The 21,426-nt window shown below is 35.4% G+C and overlaps 1 protein-coding gene across 1 annotated transcript in view; it reads right to left on the bottom strand.

Annotated features, from left to right (window-relative positions):
- ITFG1 (integrin alpha FG-GAP repeat containing 1) overlaps positions 1 to 21,426 on the bottom strand; it is a 343,036-nt gene that overhangs the window by 201,537 nt on the left and 120,073 nt on the right. Inside the window, exon 8 of the mRNA XM_035025279.1 lies at positions 16,102 to 16,183. Coding sequence (XP_034881170.1) covers positions 16,102 to 16,183 — 82 coding nt within the window. The remainder of the gene's footprint in view (positions 1 to 16,101; positions 16,184 to 21,426) is intronic.

The following is a 21,426-nucleotide window of genomic DNA, read 5'->3' as shown; positions in this document are numbered from 1 at the left end:
TAGTTATAATCCCATATTATAATGAGGAAATTGTTTGTTATAAAGAGTTTGAATAACTTCCCAGAACTGAAATTTGAATCTAGATCTATGTGAATCTAAAGCCTAAGACAAATCTTTAATAGCAAAATAATACTGCTGTAACTGATTTGTAATAGATTTAAGATAAAATACATATTATACTTTATAAGTCTTTAGTCACTTTTAATAGGTTTGTGCTTGATTTCAAAAAGTGTCTTACATACAATCTATTACATTCCTATTCTCTGCTGCTGCCATTTATCATAAAATATACCACTGTTTTAAAACTTGCAGCTTATATTGCTTAAATAGACTCATTTCAGTCCTAAAGACACATAGAAACTGAAAGTGAAGGGATAGAAAAAGATATTCCACACAAATGGAATAAGAAAAAAAAATAATAAAGCCAGAGAATCAATATTATAGCAGACAAAATAGACTTTAAAACAAAGACAGTAGCAAGAGACAAAGGGCACTACATAATGATAAAGGGAACAATCCAACAAGAGGATAGAACATTATAAGGATTATGTACCCCAAACTGGAGCACCTAAACACATAAAGCAAATACTACCGAGCTTAAGGGAGAAACTGACAGTAATGCAATAATAACAGGGGATTTTAACATCCCATTTACATCAATGCATAGATCATCCAGACAGAAAATCAAGGAAACAGTGGCTTTAAATGACACATTAGGCTAGATGGACCTAACAGGTATATAAATAGAAAACTCCATTCAAAACCAGCATAATACACATTGTTTTAAAGTGCACATGGAACATTCTCCAAGATAGATCATGTTAGACCACAAAACAAGTCTCCATAAATTTAAGAATTAAATCATATCGAGCATCTTTTCTGACCATGACAGTATGAAACTAGAAATCAATCACAAGAAAAAATGTAGAAAAAAATACGAACACATGGAAGCTAAATAACGTTATTAAACAATGAATGGGTCAAAGATGAAATCAAAGAGGAAATAAAAAAATACCTGGGAGACAAATGAAAATAAAAATACAATGGTCCAAAGTCTTTTGGACTCTGCAAAAGTAGTTGTAAGAGGGATGTTTATAGCCAATAGAGGTTTACCTCAAGAAACAAGAAAAATCTCAAGTAAACTATCTAACCTTATACCTAAAGGAGCTAGAAAAAGAACAAATGAAGCTATAGCTAGTAGAAGGAAGGAAATAATAAAGATTAGAGCAGAAATAAATGAAATAGAGACTAAAAAAGCAAGAGAAAATGAAACCGAGATGGCTCTTTGAAAAGAAAAAAAATCGATAAACCTTAGTCAGACTCATCAAGAAAAAAAGAGGACTCAAATAAATAAAATAAGAAATTAAGAAGAAAAAAAACCCCCGACACTACAGAAATACAAAGAATTATAAAATAATACCATGAAAAATTATATGCCAACAAGTTGGACAACCAAGAAGAAACAAAAAATTTAACAGACGGATTACTAGTAATGAAATTGAATCACTAATCACAAAACTCCCAACACACGAAAGTCCAGGTGAATTATACCAAACATTTAAAGAAAAATTATACCTCTTTTTCTCAAACTACTCCAAAAAATAGAAAAGGAAGGAAAACTTATGAGTCCAGCATTACCCTGATACCAAAACCAGACAAAGACACTAGAAAGGAAGAAAAGTATAGGCCAGTATCTCTGATGAACATAGATACAAAAATCCTCAACAAAATATTAGCAACTGAATTCAGCAATACATTAAAAGAAAATCATTCACCAAAATCAAGTTGGATTTATTCCAGGGATAAAGGGTGGTTCAATATTTGCAAATCAATCAATGTGATATATTACATTAACAAGAGCAAAAATAAAAGCCACATGATTAACTCAATAGATGCATAAAATGCATGTGACAAAATATAAAATACATTAATGATAAACACTCTCAACAAAGTGGGTGTAGAGGGAACATTCCTCAACACAGTAAAGGCCATATATGAAAATCCCACAGCTAACTTCATACTCAAGGGTGAAAAACTGAAAGCTTTTCCTTTAAGATCAGGAATAAGACAAGGATGTGCATTCTCACCATTTTTACTCAACATAATACTGGAAATCCTAGCTGCAACAATCAGACAAGATATAAAAGGCATCCAAATTGGTAAGGAAGAAGGAAAACTGTCACTATTTGCAAATGACATTATTCTATGTATGGAAAACCCTAAAAACGCCATGAAAAACCTATTAGAAATGATAAATCAATTCAGCAAAGTTGTGGAATAAAAACTAAAATACAGAAATGTGTTACATATCTATACAGTAATAATGAAGTAGCAAAAGCAGTTATTAAGAAATCAATCCCAGGGCGCCTGGGTGGCTCAGTTGGTTAAGCGTCTGCCTTCGGCTGGGGTCGTGATCCCAGGGTCCTGGGATCGAGCCCCGCATTGGGCTCCCTGCTCCGCGGGGAGCCTGCTTCTCCCTCTCCCTCTCCCCCTGCTTGTGTTCCCTCTCTCTCTGTGTCTCTCTCTTTCAAATAAATAAATGAAATCTTTAAAAAAAAAAAAAAAGAAAGAAATCCCATTTACAAATGCACTGAAAGAATAAAATACCTAGGAACAAAGTTAACCAAGGAAGTGAACGACCTATACTGTGAAAACTAAGACACTGATGAAAGAAATTGTAGACAACAGAAACAAATGGAAAGATATTCCAACTCATGGGTTGGAAAAATAAGTATCATTAAAATTGCAACACTACCCAAAGCAACTTACAGATTCAATGCAATCCCTATCAAAATACGAACAACATTTTTCACAGAACTAGAAGGTACAATCCTAAAATTTGTATGGAATCACAAAAGCCAAACAGCCAAATCAATCTTGAGAAAGAACAACAAAGCTGGAGGTATCACAATCTCAGATTTCAGGATATACTAGAAAACTATAGTAATCAGGGGCGCCTGGGTGGCTCAGTCATTAAGCGTCTGCCTTCGGCTCGGGTCATGATCCCAGCGTCCTAGGATCGAGCCCCATATTGGGCTCCCTGCTCAGCGGGAAGCCTGCTTCTCCCTCTCCCACTCCCCCTGCTTGTGTTCCCTCTCTCGCTGTGTCTCTCTCTGTCAAATAAATAAATTAAATCTTAAAAAAAAAAACCCTATAGTAATCAAAATAGTATGGTACTGGCACAAAAATAGACACAAATCAATGGAAAAGGTTAGAGAGTCCAGAAATAAACCCACACCTACGTGGTCAATTAATCTATGACAAAGGAGGCAAGAATATATAATGGAAAAAAGACAGTCTTTTCAATAAATGGTATTGGGAAAATCTGATAGCTACATACAAGTAAATGAACCTGGAACACTTTCTTGCAACATATACATACAAAAAGAATAAACTCAAAATGGATTAAAGACCTAAATGTGAGACGTGAAACCATAAATCTCCTAATAAAAAACAGACAGTAATCTCTGGGACATTGGCCTTAGCTACCTATTTATGGATATGTCTCCGCAGGTAGGGGAACAAAGGCAAACATAAACTATTGAGACTATACCAAAATAAAAAGGTTTTGCAAAACAATGGAAACCATCAATAAAACAAAAGCGCAACCAACTGAATGGGAGAAGATATTTGCAAATGATAAATCTGATAAGGGATTAGTATCCAAAATATCTAAATAACTTATACAACTCAACACCATATAAATAAATAATCCAATTAAAAATGGGCAGAGGACCTGAATGGACATTTTTACAAAGAAGATATCCAGATGGCTAACAGACACATGAAAAGATGCTCAACATTACTATCAGGCAAATCAAAACAACAAAGAGGTATCACCTTACACCAGTCAGAAAGGCTAGTATTAAAAAAACAAGAAATAGCTCTGAAACAAATAATGCAATATATGTTAAGGAAAAAAAAAAGAAGAAGAAGAAGAAGGTAGCAGGAGGGGAAGAATGAAGCGGGGGAAATCGGAGGGGTGAACGAACCATGATGGATGATGGACTCTGAAAAACAAACAGGGTTCTAGAGGGGAGGGAGGTGGGAGGATGGGTTAGCCTGGTGGTGGGTATTGAGGAGGGCACATTCTGCATGGAGCACAGGGTGTTATGCACAAACAATGAATCATGGAACACTACATCTAAAACTAATGATGTAATGTATGGGGATTAACATAAGAATAAAAAAAAAAACACCAAGAAATAGCAAGTGTTGGCAAGGATGTGGAGAAAAAGGAACCTTTGTACTATTGGTGGTAATGCAAATTGGTGCAACCATGTGGAAAACAGTATGGGGGTTCCTCAAAACAATTTAAAATAGAAATACTATATGATCCATTAATTCCACTACTGGTTATTTACCCAAAGAAAACAAAAAAATATATACACTCCTATGTTTATTACAGCATTATTATAATAGTTAAGATAGGGAAGCAACCCAGGTGTCCATGATAGATGAATAGATGAAGAGATCTGGTGTACATACACACACAAAGCAATATTATTCATCCATAAAAAAGAATGAGATCTTGCCATTTGTGTATAGATGGACCTAGAGGGTGGTATTATGCTGAGTGAAGTAAGTCAGATAGAGAAAGACAAATACTGTAGGATTTCACTTATATGTGGAATCTAAATGAACAAACCAACAGAAAAACTCGGACTCTTTAATATATAGAAGAGGGGCACCTGGGTGGCTCAGTAGGTTAAGTGTCTGACTCTTTAAAAAAAAAAAAAAAAATATATATATATAGAGAGAGAGAGAGAGAGACAGAGACAGAGAGAGACAGAGACAGAGAAACAGAGAGAAGAGAGGGGGGAGAGAATAAATTGGTTGCTAGAGGGGAGGTGAGTGGGAGGACAGTGAAAAAGATAAAGGGCGATTAAGGGGTACAAATTCCCAGTTATAATGTAAATAGAGATGAAAAGTACAGCACAGGGAATATATTCAATAATATTATAATAATGTACAATGACAGATGGTGACTACACTTATGGTGAATGTTCAATGAAGTATAGAATTTTTCAATCTATGTCATCTACCTGAAGCTAATATAACATTGTATGTCAATTATGCGTCAATAAAAACAAAAGCAGCATACTCCCTCTAATGGAGACCTGCAACTGTAAAAATAATTAATTAAAATAAATAAATAATAATGAATTAAATTTTTTAAAATGGCAGCTTATTTTGAAAAGATTATATGAAATATAGACTTAATGGACATTCTTAATACATGACAGATATAAGCAAATGTTTCAAATGAAGACTACTAAATCAAAGGAGAAAAACAGAAAAATCACTTGAATAATATGAAGCAAAAAATTCTTGATTTAAAAAATATGAACTAGGAGAAAACAAATAATTTATATAAGAAAGAATGCATTTGAATAAATTTAGAGAAATCTTGTTCTCAAAGGATGAGTCACAATTTAGAAGTGAGTCACAGTTTCAAACACTGACTAAATAATATGGGTATGTGGCTGAGAACCAAAAACAACTGTAGTAAGGGGAACAATCAAAATTAAAGGGAGAGCAAGGAGCTTATTTCTAGGAAATGACCTCCCACAAGTACTCAGAAAATTAATGGTGAAATGGATTTACACTAATAAGTAGAAATTTATTATACTTGATAGAGATATCTGAAAAGCTGTGTTAATTCAAGAGATACTAATGTATAGTGAGTTTTTAAATCAAAATCACCAATTCTTATGTTTTTTCTGGAATCCATAATAAGCATTATATAGTGTAGAATCCCTGATATACTTCACCGTATTTTTGAGATGGATAATTACTTGGCAAAGTGGTCAGATAAGGAAAAGATTCACCATTAACATATTGCACAGTTTTATAAAACTGAAACAGTGCATACTAGGAGGTCATAGTTGGTGGCCATCAACAAGTATGGTCACATATTTTAATAAGTAATTCAGAAGAAGTGGCATATAGTGCTTAAGAACACAGCTTGTGAGGGGTGCCTGGGTGGCTCAATCGGTTAAGTGTCATGATCTCAGGGTCATGAGATGGAACCCTGGGTAGAGCCCTGCATTGGGCTCTGCTGCGCTGGGCGTGGAACCTACTTAAGATTCTCTCTAATGGGCACCTGGGTGGCTCAGTCGTTGAGCGTCTGCCTTCGGCTCAGGTCATGATCCCAGGGTCCTGGGATTGAGCCCCGCATGGGCTCCCTGCTCTGCGGGAAGCCTGCTTTCTCCCTTTCCCACTCCCCCTGCTTGTGTTCCCTCTCTTGCTGTGTCTCTCTTTGTGAAATAAATAAATAAAATCTTTAAAAAAAAAAAATTCTCTCCCTCCATCTCCCTTTGCCCTCCCCCGCCTTAAAAACAAAAACAAAAACAACAGTTAGTGAGAGAGAGCCAAGGAGCATGTCCCAGCTCTGCCACTTACTATCTCTGTGCCCTCGGGCAAGTTTCTTAACTGCTCTGAACCCCTGTTACTACATCTGTATAATGAGGATAAACAATACTGCTCACCTCAGGGAGATTTGGGAGGACTGAGATAAATGTAAAAGAGTTCCTGCCAAATAAGTAATGTTAAGTATTATGAAAAAGAAGTAAACAAACATTTGGAAAATACTAAACTCTTAAATCCTTAAATGTTGCTGAGTAACAAAAACTTGAAACTTTCTTATGATTAAATTAAGAATACATTAGTTATGTGAGGTAATATGATGATAGGCAGGGGCAGGTTGAGTACAGATAATGTCCATTCATCTCTGTGTGTAATAGGGAATAAAAAGAACTGACTTGTTATCGTGGAACAGAACAGGAAAATGGGATTGTTTTGTGAGCTGCTATGGGAATGGAGTGCTCTGGACAAAGGATAAGTAGCAAACGGCACTTTCATCCATCCATTCACTACCCATCCACCATCTACCTAACTACGTATCCATCTGTCCAATCCATAAGTCAACTCTTTAGTGAGTGAGGGTTAATTAAGCACAGAAGAGCTGTCTGTGTACCTACCTATATCCAAGAAGTACATCTTTGCTTTTGCTTATCAGTGGATGGGGCATTTACACAGAATGAAAAGGCAGTATTGCAGATGGAAGAAAATGGGGTTAAAATGAAAGCCTAAGTTGTCTGAAAATGGAATAGGACATTTAAAAGAGGGGTGGCACTGGGACCTTCATAATTTATTCTCAGCCTTCTTTATTGCTCTGACTGATAGCAGGGAATTCCACTCCAGTGTAATATACCAAAGAGGAATACATTTACTGATTTTCCTCTCCTAGGCTGTATGTATCTAGAAGGCCTAAGAACAGGCAAGATCCTGGAATAATCACTTTCCTAGTCCTGTGGCAATCAAATAAGGAAGAGAGAAATGCCTGGTGAACATCACAGGGCAGTTATATGGGTTGCTCCACATATCACAGATCCGTTCTACCAATTGCGGCAGGTTTAGAGAGACAAGTGCCCCAATTAAATTGTGGGTTATATTAGCTAAAGTAGTAAAAATATCACCTGTTAAATCACAAAATAGCAATGTAATAATGTAAAAACAATCATCCTACAGAATTTTTAAGTACTTTAAATTTAGTATCCAATGGTTCAATTATATATTCTAATACCTTACATATTAAAAAAAAATAACAGTGTAGTTTTGAGAATACAGAATGTCATCAGAGGTACAGCTTTACTAAAAAAACCTCTGACCTAGAAAGGCAAGAATCTAATATATATACAAACCTGTACATAAAGGCTTCAGGGATTTCGGGTCCTAGTTTTTCCTCATACTTGTGTGTCTTAAAAGAAATGAATACAGCTTTAATGCTGCTTTAAATGCTGAGTATGTATAAAATCAGGACTCTGAAGCAGCAATTTTATAATTTGTATATAAATTACCATTTCCAATCAAAAAGCATTCAAAATATTTTATCAGAATCACATCTGGCATCCGTGACTTACCAAGATAGATGCCTCAGTCTTTGCTAGAAAGTAGGAACTCAGAGAGTAATCACTTTTGCTATGGCAACCACTGCAGGGCAAGCGCCACAGTGACATGGAATGGAACAAACTGGACTTAAAATATTCTAAGAACATCTAATCACTTTATGTTCCACATGGCAATGTGTAAACATATAAATTATTTCAATTTTACCAAAAATTTTTTAACGGTAGTCTTTAGTAGGATAGGGGCAGGTCAAGAGAGGGGAAACCAAGGTTCAGCAGGTTAGAGAGGCAACTGTTTAAACTGGTTGCTTTTATTTTGATCATGTCAGAATAAATTGGCACTAGAAAGACCCAGAAAATATTGAGAAGCTATGCAAATACTGTAGTTTGTTTCAATGTTAAATAATAAATACTATAGATAACACATGTTGTCAGAATTCAGGAATTAGAAAAACAGAAATATGAGGACTAAGAATAAAAATTTATAAGGACCCAGGATGTCTCCTGAAATCAGCACCCATTTATTTTAGATTTAGAACACTTTTTAGTTGAAGCACTTAACTTTAATCAAAATGAGCAAAACTAATGTTAGATCAGTTCTCATCATATAAATGACACTTAGACGTTGTGGTTTAGTAGGATTATAGTTAAAGATACTTAAGACAGGTCCTAAATTTGGGCTCAATTCTTAAAAAGCAATTACTTAAATAAACTAGAATATATTTTCATTTAATTGAATTATTCATTCAAAATTATTCATTGAGTATTTACAGTGTAACTGGCACTGCTCCAGGCATGAAATATAACAGTGAACAAAACACACCAATGGAGTATATTCTAGTGACAGTACATGAGTAAAACGCACACTATGTCAGATAGTGATAAATGCCATGGAGAAAAATAAAGAAGGAAAGGAGACAGGTGTGCTGGGCTGGAGGGGCAGAATTTACATAGAGTGATCAGGGAAGGTCTCTGGATAGGGAGATATTTCAGCAAGACTAGAAGGTTATCAGGGAGTGACCCATGAAAAATATCAGGAGGAAGAGCATTCTACAGAGAAGAATGAGCAAAGGCAGAAGCCCTCAGGAGAAACTGTGCCTGGCCTGTTCCAAGAACACAAAGAGGCCAGTATGGCTGGAATACAGTTACATTTACACTACTAGGAAGAAAGGTGGGATACTTTGGGCAGGTACTCCTTCATTTACCCATCATCCATCTTCTAAAAGGCATTTTAAACAAGGATATACTGATACCCAACTCTGTGTCTCTCTAGAGTTTGTATCTCCCATTTGTATCTTGTTTTAGTGTCTGACAGACATCTCAAGCTTAACGTGTCCAAAACAGAACTATTAATTAACAAACTCCAAATTTACTCTTCCTACTCCTTTTCTACCTTAGTGAATGGTTTCACCATCCAGTTATTCAAGCCCAAAACCTAGAAGTCACCCTTTCTTCTTCTTCTCTTCCCTCCAACATCCAATCCATCAGCAAGTCCTGTCAACTTAGTCTCCAACATCTAAATATGACTGCTTCTCTTATCTCCTAATGATTGCCCTGATCTAAGTCCTCATATTCTTTGCCTGGTTAGTTCCTCTTAACGAGTCTCCTTGAAGCTTCCAATTACATCTACAATAAAATCCAAACTCTTTACCTAGGTCCACAAGGCCCCAAAGACCTGGCCAAGTGTCGGCCTTCTTTTTGTTCCTTCAACATTCACTCCGGTGTTATCTCTAACATGGAACACTCTCCCAAGACCTCCTGTGACTTCACTCAAGTCTTGGGTCAAATATGACTTCCAATCAGTTATGGGAAACAGCCCTTCTTACTTCCTATTACAGTACTTTATTTCCTCAAAGCTCTTACCACTTTCTAAAAATACCTTACTAATTTAATTCTTCTTGTCTTTTCCCCCTTGATTGAATTTTAACTTCATGAGAGCAGGGTTCTTGTATGCTTCACTTATGGTATATGCCGAGCAGCTAGAATAGAGCAATCCAAATAGTAGGCACTCAAAAAATATTTTTTGAATAAAGTAATATCTTGTACATCTTTCAGTATAAAACAGGAAGAGAACTGAATGGGAAAACAACTGATCACTATACAATTTTAAAGAATAAACTATTTGAATGAACTGCTATGTCTGTATCATAAAATTCAAAGGAGGATATAAGTATTATATTTCAAATTCCTTGAATTCAGGAATTACATCTAATTTGTCCATACTCCATATATTAAAGTATTCTGTATTTGTATCTACTTAATACATTTTGACTGGTGATGAAGGTGCTATGGTAGTACATTTAAGAGAGAGTATCTGAAACCTCAAACATTTCTCTGAATTCACTTGGAATTCCATGTTACTTTTTGATGAAAAAACAAAGCTACTTAACAAAGAGCAGCCAATTTCCAAGTATAAGAAACAAACAATAGACTCCACTATTAAGTCTTTGGAATAAAAGACTGACTTAAATGACTCATAATGAGACCATGCCCAGAAAACATAACACCCAGGACTTTCCCCTATACGATCTCTTTTATAATATAATTGTCCTCTATTTGAAAGCATTTGATTTTCAAAATTCTTTTGTAAAAGAGAATATAAACATTCAATTCTCTATTAGCATTCAGGCTAAATATGACATTTAAATTTCCATACATGGCTCATCTGATTTACTTTTATTACCAGATCAAGCACTAATAAGAAACAATTTTCATTTGACGGATTGTTATTGAATATACCTAACTGTAAAACAAGTATAAATGCCATGTTATTTTGAACTAAGCATTTCAGCTCTACCATGGTTAATTTGGAATTAAAACCTGAGTTTCTACCAAGCAGCATATAGCCTTCATAAAATAATTTGATTTTGGGGTTTCCCTCTTTTCCCCCTTCACTTTAATAAACATCATTGTTTATTTACTGGGCTAGGCAATGGGGATACTCAATTTAATAAGACTGGGTCTCAACCATCAGTGACACCATCTATGTTAGTAACATTCAAGGATGACAAAGTTTTGTATTTTCATCAGCCCCTTTCTTTTTTTTTTTTTTTTAAAGATTTTATTTATTTATTTGACAGAGAGACGGCGAGAGAAGGAACACAAGCAGGGGGAGTGGGAGAGGGAGAAGCAGGCTTCCCACTGAGCAGGGATCCCAATGCGGGGCTCGATCCCAGAACCCTGGGATCATGGCCTGAGCCAAAGGCAGACGCTTAACGACTGAGCCACCCAGGCACCCCTCAGCCCCTTTATAGCTTATAAAATTATTTAGATGACCTGATTGACAATTCCCAGGCTTCACCAACATGCTAGGTCTTCTCCCTTCACTTGAAGAATAAAGTGTGATCTTCTTATGATGATCTGATATACATGAGTTAGCATCAGATTTGGATATACAAATTTATTATGTATTATGAGATTTAAAATGATTCAATTTATAGAAAATGCTAACATTCTATTAAGCTTTTAATTATCCCTTTAGTTTTGTAGCTTTTTATTGATTTCTCCTATATCTGGCATTGCATACAAAATTAACATTTTCTCTAAATCTGGTTAAAATTCTATTTGATAGGAAAAAAACGTAGCTTATTTTTCTTGACTTTTTTGGTCCTATGTAATTTAATAAAGAGATACCACCTTGTCTGTAGAAATTCTAGAATACGTTTTTTTTTTTTTTAAGATTTTATTTATTTATTTGACAAAGAGAGAGAGAGCACAAAGTAGGCAGAGCGGCAGGCAGAGGGAGAGGGAGAAGCAGGCTCCCCGCTGAGCAGGGAGCCCACTCGGGGCTCGATCCCAGGATCCTGGGATCATGACCTGAGCTGAAGGCAGCCGCTTAACTGACTGAGCCACCCAGGATATTCTGACCCTAGAATATGATATTCTGACCAAACTCTAACATATAGTTTAAAAGAGTTATACAGTATGATAAGACACAAAATATGTTTTCTAGAAGATGACTGCTTAACTATTAGAGGCATCTATGGGTTGCAGATCTCCCAAGTACCTCATCTGACACTAACCAGTAGCGGCCACTATTTATGAGCTGATTTCTAAGGCTCAGAGACTGCTAAAGAATTCTACAAACAATGCCTTTTGGGTCACTTGTGCCCTTGTAACCTGTAAATGCAAAGGCCTTTTTCTTGTCATAATATCGTCAGTGGTTTTCCACCACCTTTTATTCTTTCTTTCTCTGTCAAGTTATTTATACTCTCTTCCTTAGAGGGCTCATTTGGGTCTTGACTTCTTATCTCTTGGAGGACTTTTAAATTTGCTTTGCTTTATTCCTGAACCTAGGTTACCTATATGTTCCAGCTCTGTTATCTTACTAGTATAATTAACATGTTGACTCTAAAGTATCTCTAAAGTATTCAAACCAGCTTTCTCTTCTAATTACCTATCTCTATGAAGGACGGTAAAGAAAATAATTCTTTTAGTCATTCAGAGGCTTTTTTTTTTTTTTAAACTCTCTAGTGTCAAACCAATCACTAAATTTACTGATTCTTTCTTTGCAATGTTTCTCACACTTGTCCCTCCCATTTATTGATGTAGTTAGTGCATGCTCTTACTATTTCAGACCTGACCTGTCTTCTGACTGGTTTCTATCCCTAGAAATCCAGTATCTTAAGACTTTAAATCTGCCTCTCTTTTGATATAAAAATCTCAGGCATATCAGAGATTCTAATGATTTTCCCCTGAATCCTTTTCCATGTCCAAGAAGCAATACCTTCTGCATATCCCACCAGACCAGAAGATTTTTACTTTCTGAAGTTAATTTAAAAAGGTAATAACAAAAAGATGTTCAAAATTGTTCTACTACTTCCCACTGCTTTCACAGAATAAAATTAAGATTTGTTCATCTGCTATCATTTGGCAATTCAATGTGTTCTCAGTCCATTTTTATATGTTTTTACATTTTTTACAGAAAATCTATTCAAGCCTAAGTGGTTTACTCATTAGTCACTAACCACACCGTGTTTTTTTTTTTTTTTTAAATATTTTATTTATTTACTTGACAGAGAGAGAGAGTAGCAGAGGGAGCAGGAGCGGCAGACTCCCTGCCGAGCAGGGAGCCCGATGCGGGGCTCGATCCCAGGACCCTGAGATCATGACCTGAGCCGAAGGCAGACGCTTAACGGCTGAGCCACCCAGGCACCCCCACACCGTGTTTTTATAACTCTATATATTTTTAGCCAAACTTCAGAGTTGTTTCAAAGTCCAGTCCAAAATCTCACCTCTTCCATGAGTCTTCCTATCCTTTCTCAGCCTAAAGTGATTCAATTTGCCACAATACTTTGCATCTTGTCTGTGGCATTAATTCTGTAATTAACAGTGAAATATAGTCTAGTTTCTCATATATTGTGGCAGTTGTTACTCTATTCTTGTGTTTTTTACAAATCTGTCTTTTGTTTTCCCAATTATACAATACATTTCTTAAAGGCAAGGACTTTACATTAAAATCTGTGCTTTATTACATGGCATTCAGTACAATATTTGAAACATAAGAGGTCTAACTTTTGCATTTTATTTGTAGGAGTTAAAGATCTTATTAAAATTAAAGTTCTTGTTAAAGTACTCTAAAGAAGTTCATCCAACTCAGAGGATAGGATCAATTATATATGAACTTAGAAGTACTATGCCAAAAAAATCTAATGACACTTTAGGTGCATACTTTGGTTTCTTTCTTGCCCTTGCTGACTATTACTCTTCCATAATTTACTTTTTAATAATTAAATTAATATATTAATCTAACCACATAACAGAAGATCTGAAAAACAGGGAGTAAGATAACCTATTAACCTGCTTTCACATAGCCATTACTATCAGTTTGATATATTTTTTTCTAATCTGTTTTTTTTTTAAGATGATTACATTGTGTAACATATTGTTCTGCTCCTTTCTTCTAACAGAATCTTCATAGCCATCATTTTCACTGGCTATATAATATTCCATGGAGTTTTATTTAGCTGATTTCTGGAATAGTATTTCTTTGTTTTATTAAGGAAATAAATAACATTATATTTAGCTTGAGTAATTATTCTGGGTTTTTTTTGGTAAAGGCTCCTGATTTGTGTGTCAAACCACCCTACCCACCTCCCTTTGGCTAGATCAGAATAGCCTAAATTTAAAGTAGAGTTTTAAAAATCTTGAATAAAATATTTTATGTTAGCAGCTAAAAATTTCATCATAGCTGTAAAACAACTTCTGTTCCTAAACAACTTAAGTGAGTTGGGAGGCACTTAAACCCTCCTTTCTGGTATAGGATTCTTCCTGTAAGCTCGATTACTTATTCAAGCCAGTGCTTTTTTTAACCAATTGTTACCCATTTGGTAAATGGTGAATTTCTGAAATCATGCTGACTTCCTGGCTGTCAGTCTCTTCTCTTGACTTGGTTCTAAAAGAGAGTGAGAGAGAGCGAGAGTGTGTGTGCGCATGTGCGCGCATTTCAGGGGGAGTTGAGGATGGAGGGCAGGATGAAATTCACAGATGTATGCAAATGTATAGAAAATGTATATTTTGTATATATTAACATTTGTAACCTTATTCGATGTCATCTGCTTTTTTGGACTCATTAGCAGTCTTGTTTTTTGATAATACCCAACTAAAAATACATGGACTTTTAAAAAGATATTGTGGGATATTTACTTAAAGCTTACTGATATATTAAAAGTGTTTACTGATACGTTACCTAAAGTCATTAAAAATAGGGGGGATATATAGTTATGTTTCTTAATGGACTGTATCCTATATTTTGCACATTTAAAAAATACCAACATGTAAATGTCTAAGTTTATGGTTAGAAGAATTAAAAAAAAAATTTAAGTAAAGCTACTAATAATTTTGTTAAAACAAGGCACTTTATCATACAAAACACACAATTATAAAACAAGTAATTTCAATTTGGACTTTTCACACCTCCCCTCCCCCCCGACAATTTGGAGAATCTTAGCCAGAGATTAAGGGAGGTATTATGTGCCCTCTGAAAATTACATGATGCATATATACTTTTTTTTCTAGAGAGAGACTTGGAAAAGTATTTGTCATTAATCCAGCTAATCAAGTCAGTCAGCAAATTAAAAAAAATAATTTCATATATTCTGTAACTTGACTATTTGCTTACTAAAGACTATAAATCAGGCACCAGAAATCTGCTCAAAATCAAAGTAATATTCAACATAATGAAACTAAAATACACTACAATATATAGATGTATGTGGATGTTTCCATCAAATAACACTATTAAACCTGCTTTAGCTGCCTTAGGATTTATCTCTATGACATTGATCGATTAATTGATTTAGTCAATTGAGCAAAGAGCAGTAACAACAATAAAACCAGGTAAGTCTGATGAAAAGACTCATATTATACAGTATTTTCTTGTGATCTTACTGTTTGCCTGACACTGTGCTTTACTCACATTGTGTTATTCACTGTAGTCTTGTGAGGTGGATATGATCGTCGCTGTCATTTTATGAATGAGAAAACTGAGGCCTCTGGACATGGTGACATGTCATCTGGATTCTGAGGAACAGGCTGAGGTGTTTATTGGCAGAATGAAGGAAAAGTAGGAGGGGAGTGAGCTTCAAACTCTTAGATGGTGGTCATTTAGACTAGTTTCCCATCTAATACCAAAATCCTTTTTAATAATAATTGACAAATGGTGAAAGAGCCATACATGTTTTAGAAGTTCCTAACCAGTGTGAACTTGATTTATGGTGTAGAATCTCATGGAAAACAGAGATTCATGTGTTCTCATGTGACAAATTCCTAATAGATGTTATTCTTCTTTGGAATTAAGATGTAAATAAAAATGGTTTTTATTATCCAAGTTTCAAGAGGTCAGGTTAACTCCAAATTTTTTTTTTTTTTGGTTCCATAATCTAGATATATATGAAGATTTTTTCACAATAATTACTATTTGGTATTCTCTAGAAAAGCCTCAACAGACCTCCTTGTTTTGCATGTTACTCCTGCAAACAGGAGTCCCTTAAGTTCAAATTATACTTTAAACATAAATGTCATAAATTGCTCCTTGTATTAAGGAATTGACTATCTACCATGTATAATACTAGAAAAGCCATCTTTTAAATCTTTAATAGTTCTGAAGGCAATAAAGTTATATCAGGGATGGGAAATTAATATGACTAGGTTAGAGAGAGGGGTAGAATTTGAAAAATGAAAAGAATCTTACCAAAGTCTGCAAATGCGGACTGTCCGATCACCATCATGTTTGGAGGTTTTTCAAATACAGTATTGAGAGAAAAATTTCCATCCTGTTAATGGCAGAAAATTTTGGGTTAGACTATCAATTCATTCGTCAAGTGTGAAAGAAAGCATTTAAACTGAAGCAGGGAAATAAATAATTTAAGGCTTTTGTTGTGCTGCACAAAAATCATTCCACTTTCCTATAATACCTTTATCATAAAAAAAAAAAAGAAACTGCTATGAGTTGATAAAGATTGCCTGGAGTGCTTTTCTTGCTGTCCCTTCTAGTTTTATATCCTTTACTAAATCTTCTTTATAATTTCAGACATAATGAGTGTCTTCTACTTTCAAGTACCATGGAAATAGTATATTTGGTATATTTATATTTGGTAATATAAAGAAGTAAAAAAAAAAATTGTTCCTACCTCGAGGGAGCTTATAGTCCAGCTGGGAGATAAGATATGTCAGGAAAATAGAATTTCTGAAGGTAATATATATAAATGGTACAAGTAAGTAGCAAAGACACTATGTTATAGAGATTTCAAAGGAAGAAGATTTCTGTTGGACACAATTAAGAAAAAAATTAAGATTCTAATGAGATGAGAATTCCACTGATCCTTATAGAGCTAATTCCTTAGCAATTCAAGTTTATGTATCATTGAAAAAAGGGAGCAAAGGATTAAGTTAACTGGCAGATACTAACCAGGGGTAGCTAAGCTAAACAAGAAAGAAAACCCATTAAAGATCATTTGTTTCAGTTACCCTTTCAAAAATGGAGAGTTAACACATCTTAGTTATAAAAATATGCATTTCTTTAAATTATTCTTTCCTTTCTATAATTTTAGATGACAACACCAGAAAAATCAGCCAAAACACTGAATTTGGGATTTGAAGCACTTAGTTCTATTCAGAGCTCTCTTCTTATCACTGATATCTCTTCACTATTTGACATACTGACTCTGATTACTACATGCTTTACATAGATATTTCTATGTTGAAAAATACTATAAAAAATTAATTTTTTCCCCTAAGGATACCACAGATTTGCAAGTTAATTTCTTAAGAAATTCCTTCTGGTATTTGCAGAGAATGGCACTGCTGCATTGAAAACATGAAGACCAAATGCTTGAGGAACATGAGTAAGTGGGTAAGATTTGTCTTGTGACAGGCAATTTTCCAAACATTTTAACACTCCATTATCTGCATGCAGAAATATATTTCCCCTATAATTACTAAAGTATCTGATATATTTTTTGAATGCTCTTTCTATAGAAATCTTATTTATGTAGTGTCTTAAACCTTATGAATCCCCTCTAGTCTTACTGATATCTGAAATTACATTACAGATATATCAAAGGAGCCAAAGTTCTGGCTGAAGTGTCAAGTGTTTTTGCATTTTAGAAAGATCATAGCATTGGATACATAGGGGACATAATGGTTCTAGAATGAATGGAAAAATCTCTTAAAATATATCAACTTCATGTAACATAAAGTGGAATATCAACCCATTATACTAATTCAAGTGAACAAATTACCCCAGTGAAATTCTGTTAAACTTAGTAAATATACTTAGAAATATTTCTGGATATAACCTCACGATGTATCTCTATCAAGGAACACTGAGTACTTCCCAGGTGATGGCCTTCCATGTCTAAAATGCCACATGGCCCTGAACCTCAATAGAAGAAAAGCAATACTTCCTTCCAACCGCTGGAGATAGAGAATATATTCTTGGTATAGTCTGGTAGAAAGGGCACTAGACATGGAGTTAGATGACAGGGGTTCTAGTCCTGCTTTCATTGGCAAGTTGTATCGCTTTGGAACAGCCACTTACTGCTCTGGGCCTCAGTTCTTAATTGTTTAGTAGGGGATAAATGTACTGTCTACTTGAAGGTTCTGGAGAGGATCAATGCAGTGATAGATTAGAAAGTATTCTGCAAAATGTGAAGTTATCAGGCAAGTACATGGTATTTTTATAATGGCAGTCCTGTGCTTATGAGCTGCAAGTACTTTTTTCATAGGCTGCTATTTGACACTAACACACTGCATTCTCTCCCATTCTTTACTATGCTGTTCTTACTGGCCTTCACTGTATCCCTACAATCCAAAGTTGGGCTAAGTCACTAGGGGTTCTGCTGCAGTTATGTCTTTTGCCTTTCACCAAATGAATGACTTAAGGGTAGAAATTTTAGAGACAGATTTCCTAGTTCTATCTCTAGCTCCACTGTTTGCTAGCATTCAGATCTGAATTAGTTTTTTTTTTTTTTTAAGATTTTATTTATTTATTTGATAGAGAGACAATGACAGCAGGAACACAAGCAGGGGGGAGTGGGAGAGGGAGAGGCAGGCTTCCCTCCGAGCAGGGAGCCTGATGCGGGGCTTGATCCCAGGACCCTGGGATTGTGACCTGAGCCAAAGGCAGATGCTTAACCACTGAGCCACCCAAGCGCCCCCTGAATAAGTTGTTCTAAGTATCTGTTTACTTATCTTGAAAATGTATTTTTACAACATTTTTGTGAGGATGAGTGAGATAATCCATATAAAGTGCTTAGTAGAATATATGCACATAGTATGCGTTTAGTTAACATTAACTATTATCACTAGTAGGAACACTAGTAGGAATACCACTATTTCTGCTACCAAAACTACCACCTACCATTGAAACAGCTAACCTATTGACATTGATAGAGGAAACTACCTGCCATTTTCTGCTTTAATGCCAACCATAAGTGCAATGTTTTAACAAGTATCTTTTTGTAGATGACTATGCTTTGGTCTGCATGGGTTTTTGTTGTTGTTGTTGTTGGTTTTAAAGAGAGAGAGAGAGGGAGGGGCAGGGAGAGAGGGGCAGAAGGAGGAGAGGGGCAGAGGGAGAGAGAATCTTAGGTAGGCTCCATGCCCAGTGTGGAGACTGATGCAGGGCTCGATCTCATGGCCCTGAGACCATGACCTGAGTGGAAATCAAGAGGCGGGTGCTTAACCAACTGTCCCCAGCCCACATGTTTTAATATTTAATGTTAAAACTGTTATACTTACAATGTTTGAAAAAATGATCAAGAAGCAATATCTGATGACTATTTTGTGTCTACATCTTTATTCTTATAAACCAATGATTCTCAACTGGGGGTGATTTTGTTCTCCAGGGGACCTTGGACAATGTCTGGAGATTTTTATGATTGTCATAACTGGGGTCAGCTACTAGCATCTAAGCGAGTAGAAGTCAGAGATACTATTAAACAATCTACAGTGCACAGGACAGAACTCTACAATCTGGTCCCAAAAGGTAATAATGCCAAGATGGAAAATTTCTGACATAAAGTGTGATGGGTAAAGCCCAATGACTTTGTCATTCTTGTCCTAGCTGTTCCCCTTTGTGACACTTACCTAGTCTCTTCTTTGAGTTCTAGCCTTATATTTCTAGCCACCTCCTTGATATGTCTTATCTGAAATAATTTTTTTCCTGCCTCAAATTAGATATTTCATTTGTCTTTTCTTTTACCAGTCACTAATAGAAAACACAAATTAACCTTGCATTAATGGTCTTTCTCTCTTATATTTATCCCTTCTAGGCCATTCCCAGTACTTTAGTCCTTTAATCATTCACCTCTTTCTCAGGTTATAGTAAATTCCACCTCAGTTATCTCCCCGCCTCCAGATTTTCCATGCAAGCTTATCTGATATGGAGTAGCAAGATAACTACAATAATGAAAGCTCTTTTCATCTCACCTTAAGTTCTAAAACATTTAAAAGCTTCTCAATAAATATTTAAAAGATCAAATTACTTTAGAAGTCAAGGCTTCTGTTGATCTTACCTGAACCAACTCTTCTAATTTTACCTTTTAGTATCTTTTCATGCTCTGCCCCAAACCAGCCAAGTTCTATTCTCTGAACATGTCCTGAGTTTCCTTTGTACTTCCTTGTCCATCTCTTTCTTTTTTGTCATTTCCAACTACTAATATCCCACTCATCTGTACTGGTCATTTCAAATACCACATCTTTCTTGAAGTCTTCCCTGATGATCATGGGGGGACCAAATGGAAGCAACTGCTCTGCCTCTGAGCTACTTGTAGCATGAGGTTTGTATGTCTCATCAAACCATCCAGAGTTGCCTACACTCACATCTTAGCCCTTTTGGCCTATAAGCTCCTTTAACTTTTGTGCCTCCTGGAGCACCTACATGGGACTGTGTGCACAACTGACATTCTTTTTTTTTTTTTTTTTAAAGATTTTATTTATTTATTTGACAGACAGAGACACAGCAAGAGAGGGAACACAGCAGGGGGAGTGGGAGAGGGAGAAGCAGGCTTCCCATGGAGCAGGGAGCCAGATGCGGGGCTTGATCCCAGGACCCTGAGATCATGACCTGAGCCGAAGGCAGACGCTTAATGACTGAGCCACCCAGGTGGCCCCACAACTGACATTCTAACAAGATTTGCTGAAGCTCTAGTTCTACTACCTAATATAATTTCAAGGTTTGTTTTTTTTCTCTTAGTGAATACTACAAATTGTTTGCCCAATCTCTAACTGAAAATAATCCTCCATTTTACAAAACCTATACTTTATCTGAACTAATTAATATTAGTCTACATTTCTCTTAATTTGTACCAGTGACTTATTAATTGTTAACATGGGTACCTTACCGATCCAGCTGTTTTACAGGAAGAACAACCCTTAGTCTCTACTGTCCAATAGCCAACTTATTAACTTTCTTTAAAGACAATAATAATAAAAAAGACCAAATCAAAATCTAGTCTCTTCTTGATGATTTTTCTCCTACTACATTGCTTTACTAGGTTTAATTCAGCAGGCTGCCACTACTTTCAAGATCAGGAGACATACCCAACTTCCCTAATATATAACAACAGAGAGTTAGACAAACTGGGGAAACAGAGTAATATTTTTCAAATGAAAGAACAAAACAAAACCACAGCAAAAGAGCTAAATGAAATTAAGATAAACAGTATACATAAAGAATTCAAAGTAATGATCATACTTACAGGGCTTGAGAAAAGAGTATAGAATCTCAGTGAGACAAGAGATTAAAATATAAAATGAAACCAATTAGAGAGGAAGAACTCAATAACAAATTAAAAATGTACTAGAGGGAATCAACAGAAGATTAGAAGAGGGAGAAGAATGGATTAGCAACCTGGAAGACAGAGTAATGGGAAGCAACCAAGTTGAACAGCAAATAAAAAAAAGAATAATAAAAAATTGGAATAGACTTAGGGAACTCAGTGACATCATCAAGTGTAATAACATTTACATTATAGGGATCCCAGAAGGAGAAGAGACCAAGGGGCAGAAAATT

This window comes from Mirounga leonina, unplaced genomic scaffold (genome assembly GCF_011800145.1).
Source record: "Mirounga leonina isolate KUSES-001 unplaced genomic scaffold, KU_Mleo_1.0 Mir_180, whole genome shotgun sequence".
Lineage (NCBI taxonomy): Eukaryota > Metazoa > Chordata > Mammalia > Carnivora > Phocidae > Mirounga > Mirounga leonina.
Note: the sequence above shows the minus strand (reverse complement) of the source record. Positions and strands in the feature narration are given on the sequence as shown.